The sequence below is a fragment of the Psittacula echo genome (genome assembly GCF_963264785.1).
Source record: "Psittacula echo genome assembly, chromosome: 1".
Lineage (NCBI taxonomy): Eukaryota > Metazoa > Chordata > Aves > Psittaciformes > Psittacidae > Psittacula > Psittacula echo.
The window spans coordinates 34,926,557-34,936,719 of record NC_137735.1 but is presented as its reverse complement, the minus strand read 5'-3'; the positions used below and the strand labels follow the sequence as shown (position 1 = coordinate 34,936,719).

General features: G+C 38.3%; 1 protein-coding gene across 1 annotated transcript in view; it reads left to right on the top strand.

The window, feature by feature from the left end:
* Positions 1–3,646: 3,646 nt before the first annotated feature.
* Positions 3,647–10,163, top strand: part of FAM149A (family with sequence similarity 149 member A) — a gene marked incomplete at both ends in the record, with an annotated part of 30,971 nt that continues 24,454 nt past the window's right edge. The window contains 1 exon segment of the mRNA XM_080636400.1: positions 3,647–3,960. Coding sequence (XP_080492526.1) covers positions 3,647–3,960 — 314 coding nt within the window.

Sequence of the window (10,163 nt, the reverse complement as noted above, 5' to 3'; positions counted from 1 at the left end):
ATTTTGACAATATGGATTTGAATTATGGGGTCATGTTATTGCATATTTTCTATCCTTGGAAAATTAATAAGCCTTCAAGACGACCTGAAAAAGTTTCTCATGCTGGAAAGATATGTATGAGCCACTATAATTTAAATTTACTTGTATAGAGTTATGGTTTTGTTGATATTTTAATTGACCTGCAGTGTCAATCACCTGAAGTGACATCATGATTGATTATCATTTCAGCCTGTGCATCAACCGTGTGATGCAAATTCTGAAAAGCAGTGAGAGTGGCTGAAGTGCTAGGAAAACTGTCCATCAATGAAGAGTAACAAAGTTATAGACTCTCTACTTTAAAGGGATATGCAAAACACAACACAATGATAAAATAGCAAGTTCTGTGTAGAAGGTAGGTGGACACTGCTGCTTGCTTTCATAAAACAAGGGGAGATTCAGTAAAATTAAAATTTGAAAGCATTCCTTCTGAAGCACAGTGAGTAACATGGACAAATATTTCTGTAGTTGAAACCAAGGAACACAGCGGAGTTTCAAAGTGAGTTTTAAAGCTTTTGTTTTAAGAGAAAGCCACTTGATCCTGTGAGCAGCCTGGTCACAACATGCATGAAAGATTGTTTATGCTTCCTGGGTGCGGCTGGTACTGGTGACAGTCAAAACCAAATTTTCTGACTAATGAGTCAACTAATTTAATCAATGTGGTATGATTTTAAAAAAATTTACTCTTCCCTACTGATTTTCAGAGAGCTGGCAGAAAGACATTCATAGTGAGAGATGTCACCTTAATTCTTAGAATGCATGTAAAATTATATGTGAGCCTTTAAATAGAACTTGAAATCAATGTGAAACATGGCTAAGGGCAGAGCTGTATGAACTGACTAAAGGCACAGGTATTTCTGTAGCATAACTAAAAGACAACTATGTGGAGAAGGAGGTGCTACTGCAATTTCATTACCAAAAACTTTGTTACTGGTGAACTGTTACTCCCGCTGCAAAAGAAACAGTTTTAAACCTGATCAGGAATATTATTGTGACTACAGGTAGAGTAGCAGAAAAACTTCGAAAGCAGATTAATTTCATTTTTTTTTTTTCCTTTTTCTTTATGATTGTATATGGTTTTGCCCTTGATAGCTAAAAAGAAAATTGTAAAGAAATCAGAATTCTGTTGTTTAATTTCTTATATAGTAATCTAGTTTGTTTTTTTCTTAACATACTTTACAAAAACATAGGCTAGTTGGCAATTGCCAAAGCATTAAGGTTCAAGCACATGGTCTAGTATCTTCATTTGGAGAGAGCTGAGCACCAGACAAGTGTGCTCTGAAAGGATGTTTCTGATGTTTGAGACTTGTTGTAATTTTATGGAGTTTTGAGCACAATTTATTGTAAATTAGACACTAGACAGTCATTTGTATGTTTTTGTTAATATGTAATTGCTGCTCCAAGGACCTTATAAAACACTTTTAGTAAGCGTGTGATTCTTCAGTATCTCAGTAAGGTATTTAAATTGCCTTTCCCCCCCCTAGCATTTCCCTCATCAGTTTCAATACCATCATTGTTCCAAGAATGCTGCTTTACTTTTTTAGAAAACAGCTTTCAGACAGTTCAATACTTATCATTGTGAGCAGCTTTTCTCATTGCTTGTTATATGCATAGATGAAAAACTTTTGGTTTTAATAGGGTTGTGTGTCCCACGATGATAAAAAATGTAAATGAGAAAAATAATGAAATAAATTTTGCACACACCAGAAGAATGAAGGGTGTGTAGACTTGTCTTCACTTGCTGAGTAAGTCCTGAGTGAAAACAGAAAAGGCTTTGTTTACAGTTGAAGCGATAGATGATGATTCCCTAATTACAGTAATAGGATTATCTCCATTGTGGTGCTTTCATCTCATCTTTCTGACCTTTTCAGAGGAAGTGACAAATTCTTTCTTCATGCTCAGGCCATGAAAGGCGAGGAGGCAAGTTGGTAAGGATGTTGTGCCAGGTATACACCGTGTCAGTCGTTCTTCCTCTTATTTAAAGACTAATGTGAACGGGTTCCTATGTTTCTTAAATCTGTAAGGACACATAGCAGCAGAATTTCTCATTCCACAGCGATATAAATTGTTTAGAAAATGTTAGCCATTCACATGGGTATTAAAAATTACACTAAGATGCAGTAGAAGCATGGAAAAATGTTGAGGTCAAATGTGATAAAAGGAGACAGACTAGACTATCAAATAGTCTTTTATGGCCCTTAACACCTGACAAATGACAGCTTTGCTAAATTCTATAAAGATTTTTCTTGTTACAACAAATGTCCCCAAAGATGGCTTCAGAACAGAGAAAAAAATCCCATGTTATGAATGCTTAGTTTTGTAATATGACTAAGAATACAAACTAAGAGTACTTGCTGATGACTGAAAATAATTTTTAAATAGTAAAACATAATGATGCATTCTAGGCAGTTATTTTAATTCAGTTATTTAATTCAGAAATACATTCAGTTTAAAATATTTTACAACAGAAAAAAAAAAACCCTCAACATTGTAAAGGCTCAAAATGGGGATTAGACTAATGTTTTAAAACAAGGCAAAAGGAATAAACACAGGGCCAATGGTAATCATCAATTGTACTTGAAATAGAATTTTCATATAATTTTTCCCTGTTTGTCTGAAAGTTACCTACTTCTGCTCTGCTCCTGTACATTTGTCTGACAGTATTATTGAGAGTAAATAAATGGGCTTACCATGGCAAGAGTTGTAAATGCTTTCAAGATTAACAGACTATATCTTAGCTGGGTAGTTTCACTGCAGCGGGCAGCATCAGACTACATTACCCTGATTTGCTGAGGAATTGGATACCAGATGAATGAAAAATGTTTCCAAATTTGTAGTGTTAAAGAGATTACCTAGAATTAAAGAGGAATCATCTGTACTGAAAGCAGAATATCTAAAGCACTTGAGTGAGGCAGAATGCTCAAGTCTGTAGATTTGGGGTAGAACCTGACTAGTTCCATGGTTCTTGAATAGTGGGGAGTAATGAACAAGTTACCCAGTGACGATCATAATAGGTTCTTTTCCAGGTCTTAATGCAGGGTTGCTTCAGGGCTGCAGCTGAAATAAATGCACTACACCAATGTGCTCAATTATGCTACTTTCACTGTGGCTCAGCCAAGGCTTTTTGGTATGGTGAGGAATAAATGCAGATTGTGCTGCTGTTAGGTTTATGTGGACCTATCCCATCAGGTTTGATCAGAACTTACTTCAGTTTGTCCCAGTTTCAAATCTCAGTCCCCTACTTGATGTCACGTGTGCTGTGAAGAGGTGTGCTGGATTGGGTCCATCTGGGTTCTCATTTTTCTTAAACTCTTTCTGCATGCAAATGCATGAAGGCTGTGAAGCAGGGCCCTATGGACCCGGCAGATGTTAAAGAAAGGGAAAATGCCACATTTTATTTCGTTCGCTAACAGACAGGTTTCTGCCCAGTGCTTCCACGCGACTCGGCTCATGGGGCTGGCCTGCGCGGTGCACCAAGGGCGGCGCGTGCCTCGGCGGGGTTTGTTTAGCCTAGCAACGCTCGCCGGGCCAGGCAGCTCCTGCCGAGAGGGCCTGCGCCCGCCTCGCCCGGGCCTGCTGCGGCGGGAAGGGGCTACCGCTCGCCCGGGCCATGAAGGTGGCGGCGCTGGAGCTGGGTGCCCTGCTTGCCAAGCTGCGCCGCTCCCCGGCCACGCCTGGGTCCCGCGCCCCGCCGGGCCCCAGCCGGCGCCCCCTGTCCAGCGGCTGCGGTCCGGGCAGGGCGGTGCCGTCGGGGGGAGAGGGCAGCCGTCCTCCGCGCCCGGCCCCTGCCACGACGGACAAGGAGCCCGGGGGCAGGGCGGGCGCCAAGGCCGTGCTCATCACTCTGCCTGATATCGGGGAGGAGGTGGCGATGGAGGAAGAGAGTGACGGCCGGGAGACGGCCGGCAGTCAGCAGCGCCCTGCGTGAGTGCGCTCCTGAAACATGGGGGGGTGGTGGTGACTGTGTGTGCGCGCCCCCCTCCCCTGGGGTTTCATTCAGCCTTTTCTGCCTCTGCGTGTCCTGAGAGGTACTGAACATCTCCCTGTGCTGGAGTTTCCTTCCCTCAGGGGTATGCTGAAGGTAGGAAGGCGCACCTCCAAGAGCAAAGTGATGGATTGCACGGGAGTTGTTTTCGGTGCCTGGAAGAAGCAAGGAGCTGAAATGTGCTCAGTGTCGCGCTTGGAAAGCGGGCGGCTGTATGCTGGGGGAGTGGAGCTCAGAGCCCGGTTCCGAGGGGCGCAGCGCCTCGGGCTTGCAGGAGGGACCGGGCAGGGGGAGCGCAGCGAGTGCCGAGCTTCTGTAGGACCGATAAAGGTACCTCAAACAAGTGTAGGAGTTGTAGCAAAGCCTGTTCCGAGGCTGCAGCTGTGCATCAAAGCAAACATTTCAGCCACTGCCTTGTAAAAATAACGGGTATGAAACTTCGGATGCCTCTGTTTAATCTTCAAGCTACACCTTGGGACCGTTTAAGTTTTGATGAAGATAGAAGAAGTGTGGTAAGTATGGGTGCTGTAGGATTCAGTTATTTTGCTAAAGCAAAGGTATAGTAAAGCAGAAAGTGGCTTCTTAAAGCAGAATAGCTTATTAAAGTGAGCTAATATTTGTATTATTGTATTGGTGGAGTGAAATAAGGTTACCATACATGAACATTCAGTTGCTGCCTCTTGAACTTTACAATGCTTGTCTTTGACATTGCTGATAATCAGAAAAACATTAATCTGCCAGGTGTTGATGGGAATGAATATGTTTTGGGAAATTAGGTTTTTAAATCGTCAGGGCTGAAAAATCTTTAATAACACTGTTAAACTCTCAGATGGATTTTATAATCTGTATTTTTAATATGTTCCACATAGCGTAATATTTACATGTTATGACATGAAAGTCAGTCTTGCTCTTCTCTGTCAGGGAAACTGTGCTTATTCGCCAGCATTCACGGTCATTCGAAGTTAGAAGGCAATGTAGAAGGTATGTTAGAAGGCAAGCACCTATTCAGTCCTTTTAGAATCAGCTTATGAGCCTAATATCTGTGAATGTGGCTGATCTGTTTTTGAATGTGCTAGTAGTGTTTGCTTCTGTAAGCTTTAGAAGCTACAGTGTCTTGAAAGTCACTGCCTGCTCTCTTTTGGAGAAAAAAAATAGATTCTTTTATGCCTGTTTAAACGGACCTACTGTTTTCAAGGGGTACTTTGCAGTTCTGTCTCGGAATCCTTCCTGTTGTGATAGAGTGTTTTGCTGGTAGCTTTGGCTGTATATTAAATCCATGATCACTACTTCAGGGTTGCTTTCTGGACTGTAACTACTGGTCACAATGTCAACATCACGTAAAGGTGCTTTTGATAGTTTTGTGAATGTTTTTTCCAAGATAACTATTGACAATACGCATTTTTAAATACATACTTTTATCTAAATATAAATTTATTTTAGCAAATAGTAAATTAATTGAAATATTATAATTGCTAGATAACTAAGCTATGTAACACTGTGAAAATAATACAAGTAGGAACACAAACCCTCACTGATGTACTTCTTTTATTTCCCCCTACTCCCATCTAATGTCTTTGGTTTTGTTTCAGAAGAAATTGTAAGCTCCTTCAGGCTTAAAAGGCTTAAACTTTCCTGCATTTGTGTAGAGAAGCCTTGCTGGAATAGGGAGGTTAATCTGGTTTGCAGTGTATTGACAGAATTCTATTTAGAATGTTTTTGACATGAACAATATTGATATGAACAATACTAGAACTGAATCAGTATTGTTTGCCTATAATTTCCCACTAGTTGTTTCTTTTATTAGTACTGAAAATAAAGCCCAGTGCAATGCTGTATGAGCTGGTATTCCTGTTGAAGTGCTAATAACTTTTATCATTTAAAAAAAAAAAAAAAAATTAAATTCACTCTTAGGACAAACTAACTGATTTTATTGGGATGAAGAATAAACTATACACATTAAAAATGGTTGTGTGCAACAAAATGCTTATTTTGCCTTAATATTAAACCACTTGTAACTGCTATCCCCTAATTATCCTTTAACTGTTATACTTTTGTATGCATGGTGGCATTTCAGATATTTTATTTATAGCACTTGAGCTTATTCTGATAAGGTATTGTCTGTCTCAAAAAAGCAAACAAACAAACAAACAAAACCAAACCAGAAGGATGTAGAAGGAGGAATAAGATACATTACTTTGACAAGGAAAGTCTACACCTCCACATTAGCATTTTTTAATTAGATGGTTTCACTTAAGCTTTTAGAACAAGCATCTTAATTAAATATTGAAAACTTTAGTATTCGTTGCCTTGAGTTCAGATTTGAATTTGTGAGTTACAGAATATGATATTATGTTGTTGATAGTAATATGTAGGAGGCTTTTGCTTATCCAAAGTTCCTCTGTGACAAGTGTTATTGCTGTTTAAAATGTTTCAGAAGACATTATCAGTAGCCCGTGTACTTTCCTTCACAGCAATTTAACGAAGAGTAATTGGTTAAGATGAAAGGATCTGTTTTATATCTTACTATTTTCTTCTTTTCTTCTTAGGTGCAGACAAGCAATTAAAGTACACTGAAAGTGCCAAGTAGTTGAAAATGTGACACTGGTTTCTTCTTATCTTTCCCATACATTCTCAATTTTCTGTGCTCTGCAACTACCAACAACTGGTCCTAGTACTCTGTAGGGCTAAGCTACAGCAATACTGTATGATTTCACTTTTACAGCTTATTTACATAATGATTTCATATCTGTCTAATCAAATTGAAGGTGTGATAGTGAATAAATCTCTTCAAATGGAGAAAAAAAAAATCCACATTTATTACTGCTTGAAAAAACATATTCTGCTATATAAGTCATGGAATTCTTTGGGAGAATAGTATGATAACTTATGCTACACTTACCACAGTATGCTGAGGACACCAAGATACATAGTTTCCTTTTCTAAGAAACATTATTATTGCAATCCTAAGATCTTGCAATAACTAAAGGAGATAACAGCCCTTATCTGACCTAAAGGTACATCGGGATGAGGTTTAAGTTATATGGTTTAGGAGTGGGTAATAGTTTGTAGAAATTAATTGCACTGCTCCCCATTTTCAGGATAATTCTAACACATGGAAAATGTGTTTGTGAACTTGGCACAAGATGTGTAGCTTTATCTGTGATGTAAAAATGTCACTGTCTTCTGCCAGCTTTTATTTCTTGGTAGCTCAAGTTTTGGCCTTCTAAATGATTAACTTTGAAACTATGGGCATGAGTAACTTGATGAGCTGCAGAAGAGAGTGGAAACTCAGATTCTCTGTCTCCTGTTTTAACCACTAAAAGCAATAGATCTCTTTCATGCTGTAAATACATACTAACCTAGATAGAGCATTACAGTGTTACTTAGCTGCTCATTTCCATTGTTGTAGTGATCTAAAAGAGTAAATGTAGTAATGCAGTTTATTTTTTTCATTGCAAATAAGTGTAAAAGAGCTTAGAGTAGAATTTTAATTTGACATGGTACTTTGGAAGTCAGTAAAAAATACGGGATTATGTATGTTAAGATTAACCAAGTTCTATCGCACATTATCACATGGCTACCATAGCCTGTACTTGTTACTCTCCAAAATGTGCCCCAGCTACCTAAGCAGTGCAAAAGTAAAGCATAATGGGAACTTTTCTGCACCGAAGCCTGAATCCCTGTGGATTGTTTATTACAGGTTATTATGGCACATGACACAAAGAACCCAGCCTTTTTGTCTTGCTTTCTATTTTACAATGTATTTCTAGTGCCTTTCATGTTCTCTCCATTGGTTTCCTCTCATTTTCATGCTGTTTCCCCTCTTTCTTCTGCTTATTGCCTTTCATAACACTTTCTGAATGACTGATAGGTTTTACACCCTTACTCTTACCTCTCCTGACTAGTTGTGCTGAACTACTAAGAGTTTTTAAAATATCTCCTCCCTTAGCCTTATAGATTCCTCTGTATTGATTGATTACTGTATTTTTATTTGCTATCCAAAATCATGATGTTATATCAACAACCACCAGAGGTTTTAATGAATTGTTTAACCCTTAAAATTTTCTTCCTTTATTATCTTTCTATAACCTGACAGTAAAGTGTACATCATCCTGTACTTTTCTGGGTTTTTTCTTTGTATGTTAAATGCCTTTCTCTGTTGACCTGTGTAGGGACACAGAGCTTAAATGCTGCAGTGCATGTTTATTCAGTTCATAGATGCTAACATGAGGTGAAAGCTTATTAGCTGCTGGTTGATGTAGTGGCATTGTGTCCCAGAGGCTTCAGCCAGCAAGGAATAGACGATTAGCACGGTGACTCTATGGCTCTTCCTAATAATCAGAAATTGGCAGTATGCATGAGGGAATTCTTGTGGATGTGTAGCAAGAGATTATCTAATTAAACACTGCCCATCATCGGTGTGTAATCCCTCTGCTCTGGTTGATACACCTCTTTCAGTATATTTACATACTGAGCACTTGTGCTTTAAAATATGTGAAATATGCTCTTTAATGCTTCCTGGCGTGAAAGAAAAACACTGGAATAAGGATGTGTTGCTCTGGAAATTTATTGCAAGATTGTTTAGTACTTGAGATAAGCACTGGAAGGGATGTGTATACAGTACAGGCAGCACTTCAATTGTATCCTTATTTTGGTTGCTTATGGCTACAGAGTTGGAGGGAAAGGATTCTGCCATGTAATATTTTGGCAGAGTATTGGAGCACCTGCTGATGTTTGATACTAAATGTTAATGGCAACCTGGCAGATGAAATAGACTATTGAGCATTATCTGGTGGTTTAAGTCAACATAAGCTAAAGTACAGTTCTGGTTGTTTAAAGAACAGCCTAGATGTGCTGATTATCTTTTTAACATTATAAACTCAGTGTCTTGACCTCACTGCAGAATTCTTTAAGGTATTTAAAACTGGGACTGTTGAACAACTTCATTGCTTGAAATTCAAGTTGTTCATAGTGTAAGCAGGCAGATAGATAGTTCATGTTACTTTGTGGAAAGCGTAGTGATTTTAAAGATCAAGAAATCTGGAAATTTCAACAGAAAGGGTATTTTTTTATGAAAGGCAAAGCAAGCCTTAAATATTTTGGGGTTTTTGTTGTGTTGTTTTGTTTTTTTGAGGAAAGTGGTTGAGGTTGTGGGACAGATGAGAGGTTGTTTCTTTTTTTTCCCCAGTAGTGCCTTTCTTCCAATCCACCACCATGGAAGTCATGCTATAGAAAGGGTAGAGAAGAAGTTTCATGTCCTCAGATTACAGAAGCTTCGTAGACATGATGTGACATTTTGACATCTCCAGCCAGGGGTGTCTGTTGTCCTAGAGGAAGGAGAAAGTTACTTAGTACACCTCAGCATATACAGACTAAGGTCTCCACACTTGCATTCTTCACTCTGTACTGCACAGCTGTTGCTGTGCAACATTTCAAAGACCTTTTTTATTTCTTTTTTTTTTTTTTTTTTTTTTAATTCGGTGTTCAGAGAGGAGAAAGTTTTGTTTCTGTTATGAATTATTTATTATATGTCCAATTTTCTTCAGAGGTTAATGAACAGAAGAAAACCTGTTATGATCTCTGATGTTACGCTGATGAAAGAAATCTGTTATAAAAAGGTATTAATTGAATTTCCAAATGTACATCAGTAACAAGATTATACAAGGAAAGTCTTGTGGACCACTTCCAAGTGTTTTGTTAGGGTGCTACACCCTCCCTGTGTGTTCAGACACTTGATCTGGCAGCAGTAAATGCCTCCTATCAGATCCAAAGAAATAAAACACCTTCTCTAAGACACTAATTAGCATTCTTTAATATTGCAGTTAATTAAGGTGATAGTATTTTTCTTAAAGATAATTCTAATTTATATTAAAAAGTCAGATTTACTTCTATAAATAGAAAAAGTACTTAACATGCATATCTTGCACTCAGAAATTGTTTCTGTTCCCTAGAACTTGAGTATTATATTTCAGTTTACATTTCCACAGTGAACCATGTTTAGAAATAGATTTAAAACCAAAATATATAATACTGAGCAAGCTTATGCCACCTTAAAAGCTTTATAATTTTGAAATGTGTTCAAAATTTGCAGAAAAGTAAAATGACTATATATGAATAAGCCTACCTTTAGAACAGTTTATTG